This window comes from Lithobates pipiens, unplaced genomic scaffold, assembly GCF_037356315.1.
Source record: "Lithobates pipiens isolate NorthernLeopardFrog02 unplaced genomic scaffold, aLitPip1_a1.2 Scaffold_8, whole genome shotgun sequence".
In the NCBI taxonomy this organism is placed as follows: domain Eukaryota; kingdom Metazoa; phylum Chordata; class Amphibia; order Anura; family Ranidae; genus Lithobates; species Lithobates pipiens.
In genome coordinates, this window is record NW_027507903.1 from 135,158,205 (window position 1) to 135,184,292 (window position 26,088).

The 26,088-nt window shown below is 44.1% G+C and overlaps 1 protein-coding gene across 5 annotated transcripts in view; it reads right to left on the reverse strand.

The window, feature by feature from the left end:
* Window positions 1–625: 625 nt before the first annotated feature.
* The window catches only part of IRF5 (interferon regulatory factor 5), an 84,023-nt gene continuing 58,560 nt past the window's right edge, over window positions 626–26,088 (reverse strand). For all 5 annotated transcript variants that reach the window (XM_077472532.1, XM_077472534.1, XM_077472531.1 and 2 more), the window contains 2 exons: window positions 11,417–11,535; window positions 626–1,585 (listed from right to left, as the gene is read on the reverse strand). In XM_077472532.1, the coding sequence (XP_077328658.1) occupies window positions 1,337–1,585; window positions 11,417–11,535 (368 nt within the window). In that variant the 3' untranslated portion in view covers window positions 626–1,336. The remainder of the gene's footprint in view (window positions 1,586–11,416; window positions 11,536–26,088) is intronic.

A 26,088-nucleotide genomic window follows, 5' to 3' on the forward strand; every position in this document is an offset into this window, starting at 1 on the left:
CATGAAAAAGCACTAGTGTTTGGATCCAGACTTGAGGTATAATTAGAATCTTGATTAAAAGTACCAAGGAAAAAAAATACTACAAAGAAGGCTAGCAAAAATATATATTTTTTTCTATTGGAGATAAGGAGACGGCATCTAACCTGCTAAGGACACCAGCAAAAACCTGTGGCATGCTGGGTAGGGGAGAGGTCATACTGGAGCTGGCATAAAATGTTCTTCGGTTTGCAGCGTCCCAACCTTTTGTAGGTGACATTACAACCTGACTGTTACTGAATTCCATTGTTCTTTTAAAGGACAATGGAGATTTTTTCATTTGAATACATTCCCTCATTAGCCTCAAAGGACATAAATCCACTTTGGGTGCACCAAATATTTTTCTAAACCCGGTAATCACCTTGTAACACAGCAGTGACATAATCAGAGCAAAGCTGTAGAAGGACCCAATAGATCCACCCACCACAGGCTGTCTGGAGAAAACCACAAGAGGGGGCCGATACAAGACCAGTCCCCCTGCACAAGTAGAGAGAGGACAGCAGTGACTAATAGAGGAGGTTTCTGCACAAGTTTCAGTTTTACACTGAATTACTGCACAGATTTGAAAAAAAAACAAAGTACACCAAAGTTTGAGTAAAAATACACATTTTGTATTTAGACAATATTTTCTGATCTCTTTACCTGAATCGATATTCATTTTCAGGCACTGTCTTTGGTTTACACAACACATATACTGTACATAGAAACATTGGACATGGACATGGCAGACCTTTAGTCATATACAGTAATAGACCAAAAATTGAAGTGGATTATTACCTTTCTACTAAACATTGCACCCAAGAAAATGTGGATATGTTTTCCTATGGCATACTTTTTTGTAGACTGTTGTGTTTAGATATATAAAATTCTATTTATTAATTTTTTCCTTAATCATCTTACATTTCTAATTGGTTTATTACACATCATTGCTCACAGTGATTTTAACAAACCACAAAGAAGCTGTTTTTGCAGCGAGGCAGTTTACAGTGAGGTACAACATGGCATTAGAGGACTGCAGAAACCAGACCAGGAATGAGCTGTATTACATTACATTAAACATCTGAAAGAGAATAGCGTATAATCAGTGAAAATTTTTAAGCTAAGGATATATTAGAGTTTTTTTTAGTTTTTTTTTTTAGGTCTGTTCTCAAGCTTGAACAGAACTCTGTTTATTCTTAATACATCCTGACTATTAGATTGACTGGATGTTCTCCATACAAACCAAGGCGAGGCAGTGGGAAGACAGCTTAACAAGTCAACCCCAAGTCCAAATGAGTGAACACAGGTGATCACACAGAGCTTATTGCATGCTTTCAGTGTGCATGGGCCAGGGACCGGATGCAACATCTACCCCTGGATTTGTTCCTGCACCTTGTGGAACAAGTGCTTGGGCCTGCTGGCTCTGCCACAGTTGATGAAGTTCTTTGAACTGTTCCACCATTTTGTCCTTTAGATCTGGATGTGATATCTGTAGTTTTATACTATCTGCAGACCACGACAGCTCCCCTGAGAATATTTCAGAAAGCAAGCGGGCAGCCACAGGTATAACCTAGAATTACAAAATAAAAATATTAGAACCAAACTGCAGATAAAAGGTTGCACAAATTTTTCTTCTCTATTGTGTCTTTACTCGTAGAGAACATAAAAGCCCAGTCTACATGGGCTTTTTAGATCAGTTTGTGCTTTTTATTGTTCCATGCAAGACAATATGAATGGTAAAATTTATATAAAAGCCCATGTACACATGACCTTAAAAATGTACCTGTAAATATACCATTAGAAGTGTTTTCATATAACAGATTTATAAGTTTCAAAATACACCTGCTGATTTTGCCAGAAATCTTATGATCCAATAACAGTCAGCATTGGCAGAAAGCATAGGAAGTTATGAATTATATTGTTCTCAGCCATTTCTGAGGACCACAGAACCCCCTCACGCTAAGTTATGCAGAATAGGTGAGGAGTGGCGTTCTATGGTTCAATGTTGTCTTGGCTGTTCTAATATGGAAAGCCTCTTTAAGGATCACTGCCTTGCTATGGCGAAGGGGCTGACGTAATTCAGTGAGGCTACGAGCTATGTCGTGTAGACGAGAATTCTGACAAATCGTGATCCACTGAAGAAGGCAATGGTAATCCACTGGAGAAGGCAATGGCAACCCACTCCAGTATCCTTGCCAAGAAAACCTCATGAACACAAACAAAAGGCTAACAGGGAAACATGGAAGGAAAAGAAGAAGAGAATGACAGAAGACAAGATGGATAGATAGCATCATCAGAACAAAGAACATGAAGTTAAGCAAGCTCCGGGAATCAGTGGAGGACAAAAAAGCCTGGCGTGCTATGGTCCATGAGGTCACAAAGAGTCGAACAAGAATATGGAAGGCTGATTGAGTGTTGTCATCCTAGAACTGGAAGTATGTTACTGGCAGAATCACCAGATGAAAATAAAATATGTAAACATAAAATTAACCACTTGGCATCCGCGCTATAGCCAAAAGACGGCTACAGCATGGACTTAATTTGCCGGGAGGGTGTCCCTGGACATCCTCCTCTGCTTCAGCGGCCTGCACTCAGCGAGTCTATGAGACTGGCCTGATTACAGATCATAGTAATGGGTTGATCCCGACCCCTTACCAAGTGATCAGCTGTCAGCCAATGACAGCTGATCATGTGATGTAAACAGAGGCGGTAATCGGCTATTTTTCCTCCTCGCGCTGATAGAGCGAAGAGGAAAAAAAAGCCGATTACTGGCGGCTGCGAGAGGGACATCGGTCCCAATCTTGGAGGTACCTACCAGTGCCACCTACCAGTGCCCACAGTGCTGCTTATAAATTAATCAGTGTGTTATTACCAGTGCTGCCTATCAGTGCCGTCTTATCTCTGCCTATCAATGTTGCCTTATCTGTGCAGCGCATGTAAATGAAGGAGAAAAATTCCCAGTTTGCTAAATTTTATAACAAACTATGAAACATTTTGTTTGTTTAGCAGAAAATAAAAACCCAAATCATTATTAAATACCACCAAAAGAAAGCTCCATTTGTGTGAAAAAAAAAAAAGATAAAAATGTCATTTGAGTACAGTGTAGCATGACCGCACAATTGTCATTCAAATTGTGACAGCGCTGAAAGATGAAAATTGGTCTAGGCAGGGAGGGGGGGGGGGGGTTTAAGTGCCCAGTAAGCAAGAGGTTAATGCAATCACTACATCTAAGGACTGGTTAGATACAACATATACAATTTTGTTTTGTTCCCAAATATGCTTTACAGAAAAAGTGAGATGGTTTTCATTCTGTTGCAAAAACAGTTTGTGAGCTGCAGTGCCTTGTAAAAGTATTCACCCCGGGGGCGTGGCCTGGCAAGCAATGGAGTAAGACGTGTTGTGAGTGAGCTCCCGTCCGCCGTTCATCCTGCTTTCACCCTGAGCTTATAATTCCAGCCAAAAGTTGCAGTCTGACTGCTCACATCCTGGCAGAGCACCGAGGACAGATGTCGCCCTCCAAAAGGAACCAGGGAGCCGCGGACAAGCTGGCGCAATTCCGCCGCTCGGGAATGGACCGGCAGGCCGAAGATGGCGCGAGCACGTGTGCGGATGCAGAGCGCCAGGCCTCGGATACCACCAAAGTGCTGGATGCCATAGCGGGTCTCCAGGGGACACTGACGGCCAAAATCGACGACGTTAAAACTGACATCTCCCTGCTGAGGCAGGATATGTCCAAGCTCCGGGACAGGGTCACCGAGGCGGAAACGAGGATAGGGGCGGCCGAGGATGTTCTGCACCCGCTGAGACATGCTGCGGAGGAAATGCAAAGACAAATCCACCAGCTACATTCCCACCAGGACGATATGGAGAACCGATTGAGGAGGTGCAATCTTCGGTTCATCGGTCTCCCTGAGAAGTTGGAGCGAACGAATCCGTCCGAATACCTGGAATCCCTTCTTATCAACACGTACGGACGACCAGAGTTTTCGGTAATGTTTGCAGTGGAACGAGCGCATCGTATTCCTACGAAGCCTGCGCCTCCTGGAGCGCCACCCCGCACGTTCATTGCGAAGTTTCTGAATTTTCGTGACCGCGACAAGATTTTGAGGCTCTCCAGGGAAAAAGGCAACATCCAAGTGGAGAACTCCAGAGTGGCGGTGTTCCCAGATTTCTCCGGGGAAGTACAAAGGAAAAGATCCCTCTTTCAAGAAGTTAAGCGACGTCTTCTCACGCAGCATCTCAAATATGCCATGTTGTTTCCGGCAAGGTTGCGGGTTGAGGAGGATGGCCGTGCCCAATTTTTTGACGACCCAGCGGCCGTGACGGCCTGGTTAGACCAACGAGGCAGGCCGGTCTAGTGTCAGCGGCATCGGAGGTTCTGTGAGTATCCTTGCACCCGGTTTGACTATGCCCTATACAGTACTGCTCCTTCTCCACTGCAGTTTGCAGAACAACAACCCCTTTACAAATATGGAGCCAGACTTACCCTGTGTTAACTTTGGGGGGAAATCGCACAACCTGAGCCCCATGTCGCTATTACTTGCCTAAACTATCTCGAGGAAACAGGGGGGGATATGGGGCGGATGACCCCCCACGGCTATTCTTTCCCTACACTCAGACATATTGTGCCACTGTTCCTGGGGTATTTTTTGGTTGGCTAGAGGAGTGTAAAAGACCTGACTTGGTATATACTGTCTTTACTGAGGGCATGCAATATACTCAGTTCCTATGTTACTGTATTGTGGACAATTATGGGGGAAGGGGTCATACCGGGGTGGGTGAAATGGTTGGACTCACGTTACCGACACAACTGATGTTTTGCTAGGCGGGGGAGCTCACACATGGGGGGGTTCCCAGATTTACTGGTCCCTGCTACACGTTGGAACTTCGCTGGTTGACAGCGTGAAGAGTTGCCCCCTGTGGACTGTTCTCAACTAGCTGCACTATGTATAACACTGTTCAATATAATGTGCCTCCAGTTACGTCCATGCACTGGATGTTTAGCGTTGAGACGTTGGTTTGGGTTGCTATGCTTTCACCATGTTGGGGCGGTGTAAAGCTGGGTGGGGGGAGTTGGGTTGAATTGTTTGATGTTTATTTGCAAGGGAAATACCTATTAATTGCATACAGACTGCGGTATGGGGAGCCGGGGGCAGGGGGGGGTGGGGTGGGGTGTGTACGGCCGGAGAGAGGCAAGCGTTTGGCAGCACTCTCGGGCTGGCCACACCGGAGCCGCACCTGCCCCTCGTTTATACGTTGGACAGAGCTATGGCAACGTTGAAGTTTATGACCTGGAATGTTAGGGGGATGTGTAACAAAATTAAAAGGACTGCTGTTCTGAACTTCAAGTCACAGAGGGCCGATGTAATAGTTCTAGTGGAGACACATATAACTGGCCACCTTCAGGCGGCATTAAGACGGCCCTGGGTGGGATGGGTGTTTCATAGCACTCACACGAGCCAATCCCGGGGGGTCTCGGTGTTGGTGGCTAAAAAGGCCCCTTTTGAGCTGATAGCGCTGGAGACAGATCAACAGGGCAGGTTTGTGTTTCTGCACGCCCTCCTCGGGGGCAGCCCGTTCCTCCTTTTGGCATGTTACGTTCCTCCCCCGTTTACGTTTGAGGTGATTACCAAGGGCTTGGCGTACATGGCTCAGAACCCCTCGGTACCGGCGGTGTGGATGGGGGATTTTAACATGACCATGCATCTGGGGATGGACAGGTCGGGGGCGGGGACACAGCAATCTGACGGACGTACCTTGACCCGTTTTGGCAAACTGATGTCGGAATTTGCACTTTCGGATGCTTGGCGTCACCAACACCCAACTACTAGAGCATACACTTGCCATTCCACGAGTCATGGTGCGCTGTCCCGGATAGACCTTATTCTGCTGTCGAATATTTTACTGCCCAGGGTGGGGGGTTCGGGGATGGCACCGCGGGTCCTCTCGGATCACTCCCCATGCTGGGTGACTATTGTTCTCCCGGGATCGGCACCTAGGCGGGTGTGGCGGCTTAATCCTTTCTGGTTATCTAGCCTACTGGATATAGAGGCCATTGCAGGAGAGCTTAGCCATGTACTGGACGAGACTGAAGTTGCTTACACTGACCCGACGAAATGGGATGGGTTTAAGGACCTTGCTCGAGAGTTACTGTCCAGAAAAATTGATCGCTTAAAATGCTCCTCGGGCCTAGCTGTGCAGTTATCCGCGACCAAATTACAAGAGATGGAACAAGCGTACACTGCTGACCCCAGTGCGGATAGGCTACGACAGGTTAACTTACAGTCTAGACTTGTATCTCAGCTCCACATGGAGAAGGCTAAACAACACATATTTTTCAGCAGACAGAAGGTATTTGAACACGGGGAGAGGGCCGGAAGGCTCCTGGCATACCTCTCGAACCTGAATGACAGGCCCCCGGTGGTGGTGTCCCTACGGACTCCGCAGGGTGCGGAGGTTACGGACCCCGCCTTGGTGGCTGAAATGTTCAGGACTTTCTACCAGGAGTTATATCGCTCCCACCTTACATACACGAGGCAGGACATACAAACGGAATTACACACAATACATTTCCCGAGGCTTAATGCTGATCAAGTTAGGATGCTAGAAGCCCCTATTTCTAGTGAGGAGGTAGCGGAGGCAGTTTCTCAACTGGCTAAGTCTAAGGCCCCGGGTCTAGATGGTCTGCCTCTAGAATTCTACTCCACTTTTTCCGAAGTTCTTGTCCCCTCTCTGACCAAATTGTACCATAACATATTTAGCGAGGAGATCCTCCCCCCGTCCATGCAGGAAGCACAAATTATAGTACTCCCCAAGCCAGGGAAGGATCCAAGGTACCCAGACTCCTACAGACCTATATCCCTGTTGCAAGTGGATGTCAAGATCTTGGCAAAGATCTTGGCCACTAGGCTGAATCAAGTCATACTGGCTCTGGTTCACCCCGACCAGACCGGATTTATGCCGGGGAAGAATACGGCTATGAACATATGGCGGCTGTTTATGAACCTACAAGCGCGCCATGACAACGCGGGCACACGGGTCGTCGTAGCGTTAGATACCGCGAAAGCGTTCGACTCAGTAGAATGGCCATACCTATGGGAATGCCTTGGTAGCTTTGGATTCGGACCCAACTTCCAGAAATGGATACGTATCCTATACCAGTCACCTAAGGCTAGGATTTTTGTCAACGGGTGGATGTCGGAACAGTTCCCATTGGAGAGGGGAACTAGGCAGGGATGTCCCCTGTCCCCTCTCCTGTATGCCCTGGCGGCGGAACCTCTGGCCTTGGCTATTAGGGCATCTCCGGATGTAGAGGGCCTACGGGTTGGCAATATGCTGGACAAAATAGGTCTATATGCGGATGACACGCTCTTGTACTTGGCTGATCAGGGTCCATCTCTTCGGGCAGCACTGAACATCATAGAGCGTTTGGGTAATTGCTCGGGGCTACGCATAAATTGGGATAAGTCTCAGGTTCTCCCTATTGACCAGTTTCCACCACCACAGACCATCCCAGAACTCCCCCTGCAAAGGGTGAGGGAGATTAGATACTTGGGGGTGCAGGTCACAAGAGACCTGGGGGATTACTACACACTTAACATAGAACCCCTATTTTTGCTGCTCAAACTCAAGACACAGGCCTGGGCCAAATTACCTTTGGGGGTCATGGGCAGGATTAACCTAGTGAAAATGATACTATTGCCCAAAATTCTATACATGGTCTGGCACGCCCCGCTGCATCTCCCCATTAGATTGTTTAAAAAACTGGAGAGCATTCTCAATACTTTTGTATGGGGTCATAGCAGGCATAAGTTGGCTTGGCAAACGCTTAAAAATCCCGTGGACATGGGGGGAGCCTCGCTTCCGGACTTACAAGAATATTACCTTGCAGCACAGTTGTCCCATCTGCACTATTTTAACATGGCGGAGGCCTCTAGATATCGAGCCCTGGTGGGAGGCGACCCGGGTGATCCTACGCTGACCCCATTGCAGGTCATCTTCAGAGGCGGACAGGGACAAAGGCGGCCATGTAGATATAATGATGGCATGCTGGACCATCATCGAAAAACATGGGAAGCGGCCTTACGGAAACTGAATATAGGGCACATCCATTCACATACACCACTCTGGGCTAACATCCATTTGGTGGAGCTGCAAAAGCTCCCTGATGCAGGAATCTGGGCATCGTACGGGGTGGTACATTTATATCAGGTGATGACGGAGTCGGGACCGAAGTCATTTCGATCTCTTCAGGAGGAATTTGCACTACCACGGCGCCTACAATTCGGTTACCTCCAGTTGCGACATGCGTTGAAGGCACAGTTCCGTGATACGGAGCTGTCCCTTCCTCGCCCCCCGCTCCTCAGCATACTCTTAGATACTGACTCCAAAAAATTGATTTCCAATCTCTACTCCACACTTCACCTCCCCAAGACAGTAGCAGTAATCCAAAAAGCCAAAACAAACTGGGAACCAGACATGGGGGTCATTACCGACACCGATTGGGATGAAATCCTGGAGAGTGTCCCGAAGATGGCCCACAAGCTTTCAGATAGACTGACGCAACTGTACATTATTCACAGATCATACCTTACGCCACAAAGACTTGCTAAATTCAGACCGGACCACTCTCCCAGTTGTCCGGCGTGTGGTCACAGTCCCGGTACGTTCTATCATCAAATCTGGGAGTGTGATCGTCTGCAATCGTACTGGCTACAGGTTGTTCAATTTTTACACGATGTCATGGGCTCTCCGGTGGCACTGGACCCAAGACTATGTATCTTGGGGCTACTGCCAGACGTAGATATCGACAAGTACCAGGCAACATTTATACATGAAACCCTGTTTGTAGCGAGAAAGGCGGTGGCCCGTATGTGGATGAGGAGTTCCCCTCCCACTATTGGCGACTGGAAAAGGGATGTCAATTCCATGCTGCCGTTTAAAAAATTGCTATATCAACACAGGGGATGTTTGCAAAAGTTTTCCAAAATATGGGACAGATGGCTAGGCGATGGGGAAACCTGCATGTGAACTAGTGTGTACTCTAGGATGAATGTAGGGACTCACTATAGCAACGGCAGACTGAATCGGTAGTGAGACACAAAGTAATAAATATGGGGGAGCTGAGGAAACTAACTTTGTGCAGGGGGAGGGGGGGGGGTGGGGGGTATGGTACGACAAATGTATTGTATACGGGTGAAACACGGTATGCTGTGTTAGTTGTGTACCCTGAGGAATCTGTACCATCTGATAGGCCTGTACTGCTATGCTACCACCCTGTTCCATGAGATTGTTTTACTGAATGCTGAATATGTTTGTGACCGCATGTTTTTAATAAAGTTGGTTTTCCCAAAAAAAAAAAAAAAAAGTATTCACCCCAGGGGAGGAGGGAGAGGAGACGGAAAGTGCCCTCTACCTCTTACTAGAAGATTCACTGATGAAGAGGGCCGCCGACCCCGAAGCATCAACTTGGGAGGTACTCGTCACTGGATATCCAACCACGAGTTTGAAAATGTATATGAACCCTGTCTTGTCTCTCTCTTCATGTGTTGATGTCGATCACGTTTCTCTCTCCCCCCCCCCCTTCCTGTTTGAATGTTTTCATATACGTTTGTTCTTATTGTTGGTCATTAATAAAAACTTATATTTAAAAAAAAAGAAAAAATAGTATTTACCCCCCTGGCATTTTTCGTGTTTTGTTGCCTCATAACCTGGAATTAACATGGATTGTTTGAGGATTTGCGTAATTTAATTTACAGAACATGCCTACAACTTTGAAGATTTTTTTTTTTTATTGTGAAGCAAACAATAAATAGGACAAAATAACAGAAAGTCAATGTGCATAACTGTTCACCCCTCTAAAGTCAATACTTGATAGAGCCAGCTTTTGCCCATTCCTCCTTGCAAAACTGCTCCAGCTACTTCAAGTTGGATGGTTTGCGCTGAACAGCAATCTTTAAGTCTGACCACAGATTTTCTATTGGATTGAGGTCTGGGCTTTGACTAGGCCATTCCAACAGATTTACAGGTTTCCCCTTAAACTACTCAAGTGTTGCTTTAGCAGTGTGTTTGGGGTCATTGTTCTGCTAAAAGGTGAACCTCCGTCCTAGCCTCAAATCACACACAGAGCAGTACAGGTTTTGCTCAAGAATATCCCTGTATTTAGCATCATCCATCTTTCCCTCAACTCTGACCAGTTTCTGGGTCCCAACCTCTGAAAAACATCCCCACAGCATAATGCTCCCAACACCATGTTTCACTGTGGGGATGGTGTTCTTTGGGTGATGTGATGGGTTTGCGCCAGACATAGCGTTTTCTTTGATGGCCAAAAAGTTTAATTTTATTCAGACCAGAGCACCTTCCTCTGTACATTTTGGGAGTCTCCCACATGCCTTTTCGCAAACTCAAAACGTGCCACTTTGTTTTTTGCTGAAAGTAATGGCTTTCTTCTGGCCACTCTGCCATAAAGCCCAACTCTATGGAGCATACGGCTTATTGTTGTCCTAAGTATAGATACTCCAGTCTCTGCTGTGGAACTCTGCAGCTCCACCAAGGTTACCTTAGGTCTCTGTGCTGCCTCTCTGATTAATGCCCTCTTTGCCCAGCCCGTGAGTTTTGGTGTGCGGCCGTCTCTTGGCAGGTTTGCTGTCGTGCCATGTTCTTTCCATTTGGTTATGATAGATTTGATAGTGCTCCTAGGGATCATCAAAGATTTGGAGATTTTGTTTTTAAATCTAGCCCTGACTTCTCAACAACATTCCCCTTACTTGTTTGGAGAGTTCCTTGGTCCTCATAGCAGTGTTTGGTTAGTGGTGCCTCTTGCTTAGGTGTTGCAGCCTCTGGGGCCTTTCAAAAAGGTGTGTATATGTAGTGACAGATCATGTGACACTTAGATTGCACACAGGTGGACATCATTTCACAAATTATGTGACTTCTGAAGGTAATTGGTTGCACCAGAGCTTTTTATGGGCTTCATAACAAAGGGGGTGAATACATACGCACATGCCAATTATCAGTTTTTTATTTCTGAAAAATAGTTTTATGTATATATTTTTATAATTTTACTTCACCAACTTTGACTTTCACGACTAATGTGTTCTGACCCATCACATATAATTCAGATTAAAAAAAAACATTGAACTAAAGGCTGTAATGTAATAAAATAGGTTCTTACCAACGATTGTGAGCAAATCAGAGTGTTTCCCAATTATGTGATCAATATATCACCTAGGATAGTGATCACATGCAGCCTATAGAACCGTGTCTATTTTAATATTAGATTACAGGCACATATACAAATACACACACTGATGCTGCTAAATCTGAGATTTGCCTGGGTATTGAGGCTAGAGGGACCTATGGCACAAAAAGGGGTAATATACTTCTTTCAGCAGTTCATTACCTGTACGGTGATGAGTTTTTTCTCCCTTGGTTTTTGGTCCGGCCATTCTTCACCAAAACAGAAGAATATCTCATATGGAGGCAATACATTTGTTTGACCTTTCTGGCAAGCAATGAGCTCTGAAAATAAAAGAAATAATATACTGATAATGCCCATACACATCTTAGCCACAGCCAATATATAAGAAGATGGTGATAGAGTTGTCAAAATATCTGCACTTGCATAAAGAAAAACTTTGTCACGTTCTGGGTGGGTGGGCTCTTTTACACTGTAAACATATTCAATTTCCAAAGTGAAACAGAGTTGTGAATGCCATTCATGCATTAGACCACACTTCAGAGGTCTCTCTAATTAGGTGCAGTACACAAAGACCATCTCATAAGGTCACACAATTCACATATGCAACTACAGGTAGTAAGTTTACTACAGAAGCTATTGGCTTATGGGAACTCCGGATTAGATTATTAGTCTGTTGCCCTTTACAACAAGAAAAGCATTTACAGGGTCAGTCCCACTCGACCCAATAGTGTTGAGATCAGGGCTCTGTGGGAGCCAAACCATAACTTTCTTAATGGCATTGGCTTCATGTATGAGGTCGTTGTCCTGCTGCAGAATAAATTTGGGGCCAATCACATGCCTCCCTAATGGTATGGCGTGATGGAGAAATATCTGCACATATTTCTCAGCATTGAGCCTTACCAAATCTACTTAGCAGAAATGCAGCCTTGAACTTGCAAGAAACCTTCACCATGCTATACTGTTGCTGGGGGCACTCATTATTGTACTGCCTTTTGTACCTTTTGCTACAGCCAAATATTTCCAAAATTTTGTTTGACTCCTCACTCCAGAACACCTACTGCAATTTTTCTGTACCCTAGTTCCTATGTTTTCGTGCATAGTTGAGTCGCTTAGCCTTGTTTCCATGTCCGATGCTCAAAAACAGGAACTGGGGTGCAGAACAATGGATGAAGAATTGATGCCGTTTTGAAGGCAAAGGGTGGTCACACCAAATATTGATTTGATTTGGATCTCTTCTGTTCTTTCCATTTTCTTAATTGATAAAAATAAACGAATAAACACTTCCATTTCTGAAAGCATTCTTAATTTACAGCATTTTTTCACACCTGCCTAAAACTTTTGCACAGTACTGTATGCATAGGTTTTTCACTTGCTAGGACATGGCTCACTAATCCACTCTACCTGGGTGTACAACCAAAAATACATCATGTCACATAACAAAATTAGCCAGTGCTTCCCACTCCCACAAAAGCACACTAACTTTATTTCAAGTGTCAAATTACTACACGGATATTGGTGTGATTTGTGGGGCATGTTAAGTGATGATCAATATGTTAAATTATACTCTCTTTTCTCTGTTTTTTTTTTTTTTTACCAGCCTTTGGCTTTCAAAACTACCATGGATCCAGTTTCTACCCTTTCTGTCCTGTTTTATTGACCACTGACTTCCCACTCCTTGATTAGGCCCTTTTGTTAAGGGGGTCTCCCATGTTGCTCTCCCTATTTCCCTGCGAGTCCATGGGATTGGAATCTCGTTCTCTGTACCTAAAAGACTGTTGGAACCCAATAGAGCGCACAACTCTCTCTTTCTTGTTTTGCTTAAAGCGGGGTTCCACCCTAATGTGGAACTTCCGCTGATCGGAACCCTCCCCCCTCTGGTGTCACAATTGGCACCTTTCAGGGGGGAGGGGGGTGGAGATACCTGTCAAATACAGGTATTTACACCCACTTCCGGGCATAGACTCCCGTGGGAGTCTATGCCTCTTCCTGTCCTGCCGCACTGTCTGCTGGGACACACACGGGTCCCAGAGACAGCGTGGACAATTCCTATTGCGCTGCGCGACTCGAGCATTCGCAGTAGGGAACCGGGAAGTGAAGCCGATTCGCTTCACTTCCTGATTCCCTCACCTGGAATGGTGGCGGCAGCAGCTGAGAGCCGAGCGATCGATCGGCCTCAGCTGCTGGCATCGCTGAACCCCGGGACAGGTGAGTGTCCATTTATTAAAAGTCAGCAGCTGTAGTATTTATAGCTGCTGGCTTTTAATATTTTTTTCCCCCAGTACAGTCCCGCTTTAAGGCAAGGTGATATTGAGGTCCAAGACGTCCTCCTTGTTTCCACCAGGTAGTTTTACTTTCACCTCAACCAGGGTTTTGTTCTTCCATACCTCTCAAGCTCCAGTTCATCAAAAGGAAGCCACTGCTTCTTTCAGAAAGAATGATTCGGTTTTGTTTTTTTAAGATGCACCTGCATCTCATTTCAACATCTCTAGTTGTCTCAGGCAGGCCATCATTCAAACCCATGGTCTCAAGCAACAGTTTCCACCTGAGGTCCTGCAGAAGGCTCTTTGAGCTGCAGGTAGTCCCCAATTCTGTCATTTGTTCTTGGGCTTGTTTGCTTTTGGTCCCTCAATCGACAAGATAAAAAACAAAATAGGATATATTTATTATACAAGACAGGGCACAGCCAGGATATTCATAGATCCTGGGTCATAGACTGCTACTTTCAGGTGATTGGGTGTATGCATATAATCCTACCTCACTCGGTGAGACGCTCTTCTTTGCTAATGCCTTGTAGGTGATGGACCTCATCTCCCACTATGGAGAAGTTTCTATGCTTACCTGGTTCTTATGTACTTCAAATTCTTCACTGCCTTCTACTACAATAGACGCAGTGCATCCAGATCAGTGCAACCATGGAGAAACATTGGGATCCGTACCTGGACCCCGCAAGGAAATTGCGGCAAAATTTCAGGCAAACGTTCGCTCTGCTGATGGCATGCAAAGCATTCAAGCTAATTTGAGTGACTTTGCTTCCCATGCACTGGATCAGGACCCTATTTTAACACTGCCTCTACTAGAGCTGCACAATTAATCATTAAAAAATTGTGATCTCGATTCAACCCCCTTGATCTCCATTGCAGATTCTTTCATGTAACAAGTGGAGAGACTTATCTGCTCACTCAGCTGTCAAAAGAAAACATCTGGGCAGCCTGCAAAGTTTTTTTAAATGAAACATTATAACTAACGTCCTTCTTAGATCAAAGGGAAACTTCTCTGTGTAAAGAAAAAATCCAGGCAGTCTGCCAAGTTTTTAAACAAGTGTAAAAGCAGGAAGTTTAACCACTTAAAGTCTAAATCTTTTTCTGACACTTGTTTCTTAATGTAAAATCAATATTTTTTGCTAGAAATTTACTTGAACCCCCAAACATTACATATATTTTAGCAGAGACCCTAGGGAATAAAATTTCAATTGCTGCAATATTTTATGTCACACCGTATTTCCCCAGCAGTCTTTCAAACGCAATTTTTTTGGGAAAAAATACACTTCACTGAATAAAAAAAAAAAAAAAAAAAAAAAAAAAAAAAAAAAAACAGTAAAGTTAGCCCAATTTTTTTGTTTTAATGTGAAAGATGATGTTACGCCATGAGAATCGTGATCTCTCTTCTAAGCCAAAAAATTGTGATTCTCATTTTAGCCAGAATCGTGCAGCTTAAGCCTCCAATGCTAGCTCTATCTCAGAAAGGTAACAGGCTGCCTATGTGACCAAGGGAGATTTCTCTGCAACTACATTCAAATTTTTCAGACAACTGGTGGCCATAATTCAGTCATCACTGTTCGGAGCCCAAAAGTGCCAGGCTTATTCTCCACCTTCACCGTCTTCTAGTTGGAAGTGGAACTATTTTCTTTAGATGGAGGTAGAGATGGAACCCATTCATGATCAAATAGAATGGGCAATTTATCAGGATTGTGTTTTACCTCTTTTCAGAAGAAATAATTTCTGAGCTATATCCAGTGGAAAAACAATTCATGAAAAGTAGACCGTTCCAGTAGTAGTCCTAAACAAACATTTTACTATGGTTATAGTAGATGCTACTTCATTTGGAGGATTCTGCAGACAGGAAATTTAAGACACTTTTAAGACTCTTTACCCTTGCAGTTCCAGCCCTGCAACCAGCTATTGCTGCAATTTCTGTTTGTCAAATCACAGCTAATTGAACTAGAACAACGATGATGTCTTTCAGCACCAAACTCTGGTAGATCACTTATAAACTCTGTCCTCATCCCTACTTTTCTATGTTTATGTCCTAGAATAAGTCATAACACAAATTTCCAGAATGGTGCTCACTTCTGTCCAGATTCAAAGAATCTCATGGCTGAAAGCCTGATCAGTTGAAGCTGCCTGTAAAAAGTTGCCTCACTTGTATGCCCTTTGAAGGAGAACATCTCTTTGGCGAGGCACATGACAAATTCATCAAAGATGTTACAAGAAAAAAAGGTCCTTCATCAGCAGAAAGCTGTGAAAACCCTGCTGTCCTTGGGCTCCATCTTCAAAGCCAAAATTCTGTGCAAGACTTGGAACACAAAACCCAACAATTCTATCACAAAGCCCTCTCCACAATGATGGGGTTGCCCTCACTTCTTAGGGGGGGGCGTCTGTTGCAAGTTGCAGTCCGCAGGTTCATAGACAGGCTTATAAGTTCAATCAGTGGTTTCAAAGGGGTACCAGAGACATTTAGATTTACAAGCTGCTCTGAACAATCTTTTGTCCCAGGGAGTGGTTGTTCCAGTCTGGAGGACTAATAAAACCTGTTCACGGTACCGAACTCAAAGTACTTTTGTGTTCACAAGTCTTGCATTCAATCCTCAAGGCCAGTTATTGCCTCTCAGAGACCAGGGTAATACGTGGCATCAGTATACATAAAAGAAGCCTACCTCCATATGCCCATTTAGCCACCTCATCAGCCCCTTCTTTGCTTTCTGGTGGGAGACAAACCCTTCCAGTTTGTCGCAGTGCTGTTTGGCCTATCCTCTGCACCCAGAGAAAACCTTGTATCTGGAATATCTAGGCCTCCTCCTAGACACAGCTCAGGCAAAAGGTTTTCCTTCCAAACCACCTTCATGGAACATGATAACAAGAGATGCAAGGCTCGCAGCCTTGGGAGGAATGTTTCAATCTCTCAGTTAAGGGAACCTAGTCAACCAGGGAATTGGCTCCGCACCACTGTCCCTCTCCCCCATCTTCAGGAACACCAAATCTGGGTGCAGACAATGCCACATCAGTTGCTTATATCAGGGGGATCCAAAAGTCAGGCAGCTTTGAAGAAACTCTATAATTTCCTTGATGGAAAAGCAATCTCTGCTCTTCACATTATAGGAGTGGACAACTGGAATGCGGAGTTATTATCATTATTATTATTATTATTATAATACAGGTTTTACAATGGAGTTCCTCAGTTGTCATTGCCTGCACCAAGGGGAATGGTCTTTTCCATCCCGACAGCTTCAACCTTCAATGTCAGAAATGGAGGACGCAAGATGTGAACGTCCTTGCCTCCACGTTCAACAAGTTACCCTGGTTTATTTTACAAAGGCTGATGATCCTCTAGCTGTGACCTCCAGTGCACTGATAATCCCATAGATCAAGACTGGCCATATATTATACAAATTTTCTTGTACAATTTTTCTTAGAAAATAAAATAGGAGAACAAACCTAAACACTTTAAATGTGTATGCAATCCAGCAGGCTATTGTACTACATAGTTGAAAGGTACATCTAAAAGGAAATTAAATAAGAAAGTTGTATAATGTATGGCCAGCTTCAGTTCAGGCCAATATATGCCTTCCCTCCAGTGTCTGAATAAACATTATATGCCTAAGACTACAGATTAAGATCCTGTGTCCTGTAATGTATAGCATTTTTGGACTTATCATAAGGTCTATTGGAGTCCATTAAGGAACACTGCTCTCACCATGTCCATATATTTATGACCACGGACTTATTAGTGTTTTTCTATAAAAGATGAGGCATGCTAGTATTAGGAGGGGTTATCCTGGGCTGACCTACAGTTTTGCATTTCTTTTTTTCCTGCCATTGTCTAATAATCCTTTAGGCAGCAGTATCCTCTAACATTTTAGGAGGTCCAGTCCAAAAAAAAAAAAAATGTTATGGGTGCATAAGCCATACCTTAATTTTTTTTAAAAAATACAGAGAAAAATTTGCATTACACTTAAAACTTTAAAAAGCAGACAATCACTATCGATAATCTGCCTGTTAATGATATATTTTCATATCAAGTTCACTAAAAACCAACATGAATTTTTATCCTTAGGTTTAAGATAAAAACGCACTTACATTCCAAGGTGTTCAGCCGAGAAACTACAACATGCTTTTGCATGCCCATTTTGCTTTTTCAACAGCTTGGCAATTACTAATGTTTTTTTTTAATTACAAAGGAGTGATTAACACTTTTGTCTGAGTGTCAGCGCCAACGTTTTTCATAGGTCAATGTACATGCCTAGAAACCGGTAGTAAAAATACTACTAACAAACCACATCAATCAAATACATTTTGGACGAGCGGCAACAAAATAGATACTACTTATGCACAGTAACAGCTCAATAATTCAGCTGCCAGCAGCATAAATCATGTTTTAAAGCAGAGATGAATCAGAAACAGTCCATTTTTTAAGTTATGCAGTCACAGCCACATTATTAGTAAACCTGTAAAATTTCCCACAGAATAACAATTAGGACCCCTTTCATGTCATCAGCCGTCAGCAGTTCCATCAGAAACACTGATAAAAAAAGATTAAAAAATAAATTAAAAAATTATAAAAACTGAGTCATTTGCATCAGTTTATACATGGGTGTTCATTTCAGCTTATTTTAGTATACATAGGCTTTTTTTTTTTTTTTTTTTTATTATTTTTTTTTTTAACTAGTCAATTTTTTTACATTATTAGTAAACCTGTAAAATTTCCCACAGAATAACAATTAGGACCCCTTTCATGTCATCAGCCGTCAGCAGTTCCATCAGAAACACTGATAAAAAAAGATTAAAAAATAAATAAAAAAATTATAAAAACTGAATCATTTGCATCAGTTTATACATGGGTGTTCATTTCAGCTTATTTTAGTATACATAGGCTTTTTTTTTTTTTTTTTTTTTATTATTTTTTTTTTAACTAGTCAATTTTTTTATTGTTAAAAAAAAAAAATAGTCATGACAAGAGTATAAACAAAAATGTTTTTTGCCTAAAAATGGTCAGAACAGAACTAAATGTATGACAACCATTTATGTCCCTGTAGGGATCTGCTGCCCTCTACTGCCTGTATTTGTAAATGCCTAGGCCGCTGATATATTATGTATGCACTTCTTGTCTCTGGATTGTTGGGTTGAAAACCCCAGGATGAAGTGTAAAGCCGCGTACACACGGGCGGACTGTCTGGCCAACTAAGTCCGTCAGACAATCCGACAGACAGTCCGTCCTACTTTTGAATGAACGGACTTGACCACACACGATGAACAGACAGTCCGTTGAAAGCTTGCGCGATGACGTGTACAGCACGTACGACGGGACTAGAAATAGGATGTCCAATACACAGCAATGCAACCTTTCGCCGTGTAAATCCTTTCTGAGCATGCGCCATACTTAGTCCGTCCAACTTGCCTACTCACGAGCGGATTGTCCGCTGAAACCAAAGTCTGACGGACAATATTACGGAAATTCCGAAATACTTAGTCCGCCAGACTGTCCGCTGAAAAAGTCCGCTGAAGCCCACACACGAGCGGACTGTCCGCTGAAATGTGTTTCAGCGGACTAAGTTGGACAGACAGTCCGCCCGTGTGTACGCGGCTTTAGAATTCTGTTCATGGGGGCTAAGAATATGCATGCATCATACATACTGGGGGAATCCATAGTGGAGAAGGATCTGGTGAGTTTTAGTATATCATAAGCTCAAGAACATGCAATGCCAAGCTGCGGGTTTCCAAACGTGAGCAAAGTCCTTTCTTGTATTAGGAGATATGGACTTCAGAGAGCGAGAGAGAGAGAGAGAATTCGCCCCTGTACAAATCATTAGTAAGACCTCATCTGGAATATGCAGTTCAGTTTTGGGCATCAGTTCTAAAAAAGGCTACTGGGGAACTGGAGAAAATGTTCCTCAGCTATGAGGAAAGATTAGAGGAACTGAATTTATTCTCTCTTGAGAGGAGGAGATTAAGGGGGGATATGATCAACATGTACAAATATATAAGGGGTCCATATAGTGAACTTGGTGTTATTCACTTTATGGTCAACCCAGAAGACAAGGGGGCACACTTTACACCTAGAGGAAAAGAGATTTCATCTCCAAATACGGAAAGGTTTCTTCACAGTAAGAGCTGTGAAAATGTGGACTAGTCTTCCTCCAGAGATGGTTCTGGCCAGCTCAGTAGATCGCTTTAGGAAAGGCCTGGATTATTTCCTAAATGCACACAATATAACTGGGTACTAACAAACATTTATAGGTAATGTTGATCCAGGGAAAATCAGATTGCCTCTTGGAGGTCAGGAAGGATTTTTTCCCATGCTGTAGCAAATTGGATCACCCTTTGCTGGGGTTTTATGCCTTCCTCTGGACAGGCATGTACTGGCCATTGGGACCACTGGGAGTTTCCCGGTGGGCCGATGGCTCAGTGGGCCACTCTGATGTAAGGGGGCTGGTGATGGGACACTGATGTAAGGGGGCTGCTGATTGCACACTCTGATGTAAGGGGGTGCTGATGGGACACTGATGTAAGGGGGTGCTGATGGGACACTCTGATGTAAGGAGGTGCTGATGGACACTCTGATGTAAGGGGGTGCTGATGGACACTCTGATGTAAGGGGGTGCTGATGGGACACACTGTTGTAAGGGGGCTGGTGATGGGACACTCAAAATGTAAGTGGGCCGGTCTGGATGAAATCCAGGGCCAAATTTCGGTCCCAGTCCAGCCCTGCCTCTGGATCAACTGTGGGTATAGGATTGGGATTGTTTGATATTTTATTTTATGCTTGAACTAGACGGACTTGTGTCTTTTTTCCCAAGTTCACTTTGTTCATGGAAATGCTGCTGCTAAATACACACCATTCTCATGTGACAACACTGAAGAAATTACACTTTGCTACAATGTAGTTAATGTACAGCTTGTATAACAGTGTAAATGTGCTGTCCACTCAAAACAACAACACACAGCCATTATAGTCTAACCCGCTGGCAACAAAAGTAAGTGAAAATGTCCAAATTGGGCCCAATTTGCAATTTTCCCTTCCCGTTGTCATGTGACTCGTTAGTGTTACAAGGTCTCAGGTGTGAATGGGGAGTAGAGGTGTTAAATTTGGTGTTATCGTTCTCACTCTCTCATACTGGTCACTGGAAGTTCAACATGGCACCTCATGGCAAAGAACTGAGGATCTAAAAAAAAAAAAATAAAAAAAAAAAAAAAGAATTGTTGCTCTACATAAAGATGGCCTAGGCTATAAGAAGATTGCCAAGACCCGGAAACTGAGCTGCAGTATGGTGGCCAAGACCATACAGCGGTTTAACAGGACAGACTCCACTCCGAAAAGGCCTTGCCATGGTAAACCAAAGAAGTTGAGTGCACGTGCTCAGCGTCATAGCCAGAGGTTGTCTTTGGGAAATAGACGTATGAGCGCTACCAGCATTGCTGCAAAGGTTGAAGGGGTGGGGGTTGGCCATCAGTGCTCAGACCATATGCCGCACACTGCATCAAATTGGTCTGCATGGCTGTTATCTCAGAAGGAAGCTAAAGACGATGCACAAAAAAGCCAGCAAACGGTTTGCTGAAGACAAGCAGACCAAGGACATGGATTACTGGAACCATGTCCTGTGGTCTGATGAGGCCAAGATAAACTTCTTTGGTTTAGATGGTGTCAAGCATTTGTGACAGCAACCAGATGATGAGTACAAAGACAAGTGTGTCTTGTCTACAGTCAAGCATGGTGGAGGGAGTGTCATGGTCCGGGGCTGCATGAGTGCTGCCGACACTGGGGAGCTACAGTTCATTGAGGGAACAATGAATGCAAACATGCACTGTGACATACTGAAGCAGAGTATGATTTCCTCCCCTCGGAGACTGGGCCGCAGGGCAGTATTTCAACATGATAACTACCCCAAACACTTCTCCAAGACGAACACTGCCTTGCTAAAGAAGCTGAGGGTAAAGGTGATAGACTGGCCACCTCAAGCCTATTGAGCATCTGTGGGGCATCGTCAAATGGAAGGTGGAGGAGTGAACAATTTCTAATATCCACCAGCTCTGTGATGTCATCATGGAGGAGTGGAAGAGGACTCCAGTGGCAACCTGTGAAGCTCTGGTGAACTCCATGCCCAAGAGGGTTAAGGCAGTGCTGGAAAATAATGGTGGCCACACAAAATATTGACACTTTGGGCCCAATTTGAATATTTTCTCTTAGGGGTGCACTCACTTTTGTTGCCAGCGGTTTAGACATTAAAGCGGGAGTCCGCCGGGACGCCGCGTTTTTTTTTTTTTTTAAAAGCCAGCAGCTACAAATACTGCAGCTGCTGACTTTTAAAATAGTGACACTTACCTGTCCAGCGCGTCCGCGATGTCGGCACCCGAAGCCGATCTCTAGATCGTCTCTCGGGTCCTGCCGCCGCCATCTTGGGTATGGGAATCAGGAAATGGAGCCTTTCGGCTTCATTTCCCGGTTCCCTACTGCGCATGCGTGAGTCGCGCTGCGCAATAAGGACGGTCCCCGCTGCCTCTGGGATCTGTGTGTTTCCCAGCAGGCAGCGGGGCACTTGCGGAAAGGGGCGGGCACTTGCGGAAAGGGGCGTAATCTACGCCCCTTTCCGCAGAGAGCTATCCCGGAAGTGGGTGCAGATACCTGTACTGTACAGGTACCTGCACCCCCCTCCCCCCTGAAAGGTGCCAATTGTGGCGCCGGAGGGGGGGAGGGTTCCGATGAGCGGAAGGTCCACTTTAGGATGGACCTCCACTTTAATGGCTGTGTGTTGAGTTATTTTGAGGGGACAGCAAATTTACACTGTTATACAAGCTGTACACTCACTACTTTACATTGTAGCAAAGTGTCATTTCTTCAGTGCTGTTACATGAAAAGATATAATAAAATATTTACAAAAATGTGAGGTGTGTACTTACTTTTGTGAGATACTGTATATGCAGCTCCTGTTATTTTAGCTAACCCTGTCCCATCTGGTCTGGTATTCGATTGTTAATTTTAGCTCAGGGCTAAGTAATCAGCATAGACTAGAGCCAGGTTAGGCATCTGCTGGCCACTTCTGGTAAGTAGAGGTCCGGTTGCAGGACAGATCATCCTCTGTGGCCCCTGCAATTGAACTTTGCTGCAACCTTCATCTGAAGGTATCTCTATTATTAAAGTATAGCTAAAGGCAAAACTTTTTTTTTAGTTTTGGATAGAGTGTAGATGAATGTGCCGCCGTTGCTGTCTGTGCCCTTATTAAGGAGATTCACCTTTTTTATTTGTCCTGTTTACTATTATCATTGAAAGTGAAAGTAAAAGAAAATTCCAATTTTGTGTTGTCCCCAGAAAAGTAATGGTGGGGAAATCTTACAATGGGGGGCACTAGTTCTAGCGATCTGGGGTTCCCAAGGCATTCCTTTAAATTTGCAGGGATTTCCTCACACTTCCTGTTTGCTATGGGTCAGTAATCTGGCACAGAGGGCGAAAAAAAAATCTAATAGGGGTTATAACCCTCCCTTGCGCCATCTAAAATGAAAAAAAAAAAAAAAATACGTTTTGCCTATAGTTCTACTTTAACTCTAGAGTATATACATGCACAATTCTACCAGGACTCTTGTTGGCCCCCTTGCTGATAATACCCGTTTTTACATTGGATGTAGGTACTATTGGTAATCTTTTCTTATATAAAGCTTGTATTTTCATACTGGTGTGCATCTATATACGTATGATTATTATATGCTGCTTGCAGTAGTTCTTCTGCTCCCAATTACTTTGATTAGATGACTGGTTAATTCCCTAGGAAGGATCCCTTCTGTTCACCAAAGCCCTGTCCTGGGTGGAGGCATTGCCAACTTTATTATCAAACCCACGCTTCCACTTAGTGAAGGTTCTCTTATTTACCTACAGGTTTACTGCAATATCCTTTTTAGGGGATGGCCATTTATCATAATTTGAATAGAGAAAAGTAGTCAGACAGGCATTTTTGTTTCATTGTTTGCAGCACAGTAAACATGCAAAGAAAAGCATAGAATTGTCTGAGAAGCACAGGAAAAAAAAAGGTAATAGACAAATATAGTTAAGCTAAAAAACACCTGCAAATAGCTGCAGATTCCTGTGACCACAGTTGGTAACACTTTCAAGATGTTTCTGGCCCATGGGATCATAGTAGTCCTCCCTGGATGTGGCCACAAGAAGAAAAGGGACCCCAGATTGAACAGAAAGATAAATGATGGAGAAAGAACCAAGCAAAACAGACCTGACCTCAAAATAAAAGAAGCTCAGCATCAAAATATCCATCACTGTCTAAATGAAAGACACCACTTCAGAAAGACAGACACGAAAAAGGTTTTCTAAAGTTTACTAAAATGAATGTTGACATGTCTCAGTCATTCTGGGATAATTTATTTTTGGACAGGCAAATCAAAATAAGACCTTTTTGGCAAGGCACAGCAACTTTATGTTCACGAAAGAAGAAAAAACTATGCTTTTAGGGCACCATCCCTACTGTGAAACATGGTGGAGGCTTTATAATCTTTTGATTAGAAATTTTCTTTTGATCTTTTGAGTTGCTTTCCTGCCTCTGGCACCTGGAACCTTGAACCTGTGCAGAATACTAGAATATCAGGAGATTATTGCTGCATTTTGGGGAAAAACATCATGTACAGTGTTGGAAAGTTCTGTCCCAGTAGCAGGCCATTTGTCCCCCACAAAGATAATAAACTAATCATACGCCTTAAAAAAACAAGAATGGTTAAAAAGTAAACATTGTGCTCTTCTGAAGTGGCTTGCTATTTGAATCCAATACAATATGGAAAGAGCTGAAACTCCCAGTTGGGAGAAGGAACCCATTAAAAGCTAAAGCCAGTCATAGACGAGCCATGTATGGGCAGGCTAATTGTACCAAAGTTGATCCATCGATTGGCTTGGGTACAAACAGCATGTTGGATTTTTCATGCGGTTATTGCCAGCGGGTATAGGCGCTAGCAATAACCACTGTGTGTTTTCCCTGCAGGGACGACTTCCCCCATCAACACTGTGTTGGAGGAATTGAGCGACTTTCTTTCCTGCAACAAAACTGGAGCAGTTTTCTTGGGGGGGACACATTGTCAGGCGAGTAGTGTGGAAGTCTTATTCAGTGCTACAGAAAGGGCTTCATTGCAGTTTTTGCGTGTATTATTAGGGATATCAATAATTCTGTCCATGCCATTTTCATTTATTTTATCATTAATAGTGATGGCCGAACGGTTCGCCCGGCGGTCGTTTCGCGGCGAATTTCCGACTTTCGCCGTCCGCGGGTTCGAACGCCTTTTTCCGTCGTTCGCCCCGGCGGACTTACGTGTTTAATGTATACAAGAACTTTAACCTTTCGTGACACGTTTATCATGTGTTACAGGACAACCAATTGAGACATGACAGCTCATGGACACTTGGACATTCCCCCTAACCTATAAATACACCCGATCCGGTGGCCATTTTACATTCTTTCTTCTGTCACTGTAGGGAAAGGATCCTGTGTGGAGTAGGGACAGAGAAAACGCTAGCTATTTGGTACACAAAAGTTCTTTTCAGGACTGGTATAGGTGTTAGGTCAGCAGCCTGAGTTTCTTTTGTCAGTTTAGATAAAGGGACAGAGCGCTGTATGCTGCTATTTTAGGGACAGCTCAGCCAGATTCGTCTTTCTTCATCATCATCATCATCATCATCATTAGCTGTTACTATCAGGTCCACAAAAGAGCTGTTCCAGCTAATCGTTCCAGCCTACTCTTTTTTGCCAATTTGTATAGGGACAGGCAGGAAGCAGTGTGTCAGGCAGTGAGGATAATTTTAAAGACTTGCTGTTACTATTAGTTCCACAAAGGTTCTTTTCAGGACTGGTATCAGTGGTACGGTAATAGGCTTGTACACGTATAATATTCTTTCTTCCAAATATAGAAAGAATATTATACTTGACTGCTGCCCTTCTGCTGCAGTCTGCTAATCATTCACAACTCACTTGTTCCACAAAGCTCTTTATCAGGACTGGTAACTTGGTCTGTCTAGGGTGCTACGGTACATAGGCTTGGGTGCGGTACAGTCTGCTGTTCTGTAAGGACCGCTATCGGTCCACAATAGATAGGGTTGCCGTGCACTACTGCTGACCGCTGCCCTATACTGCAGCAGTCCTTCAGCGGTATAGGGACTGACGCACAGTCTGCTAAACACTAATACACAACCTGCTTGGTCCACAAAAGTTCTTATAAGGACTGGTAACTTGGTATAGGGTGCTACGGTACATAGGCCTGAGTGCGTTACAGTCTGCTGTTCTGTAAGGACCGCTATCGGTCCACAATACATAGGGTTGACGTGCACTACTGCTGACCGCTGCCCTATACTGCAGCAGTCCTTCAGCGGTATAGGGACTGACGCACAGTCTGCTAAACACTAACACACAACCTGCTTGGTCCACAAAAGTTCTTATAAGGACTGGTAACTTGGTATAGGGTGCTACGGTACATAGGCCTGAGTGCAGTACAGTCTGCTGTTCTGTAAGGACTGCTATCGGTCCACAATACATAGGGTTGCCGTGCACTACTGCTGACCGCTGCCCTATACTGCAGCAGTCCTTCAGCGGTATAGGGACTGACGCACAGTCTGCTAAACAC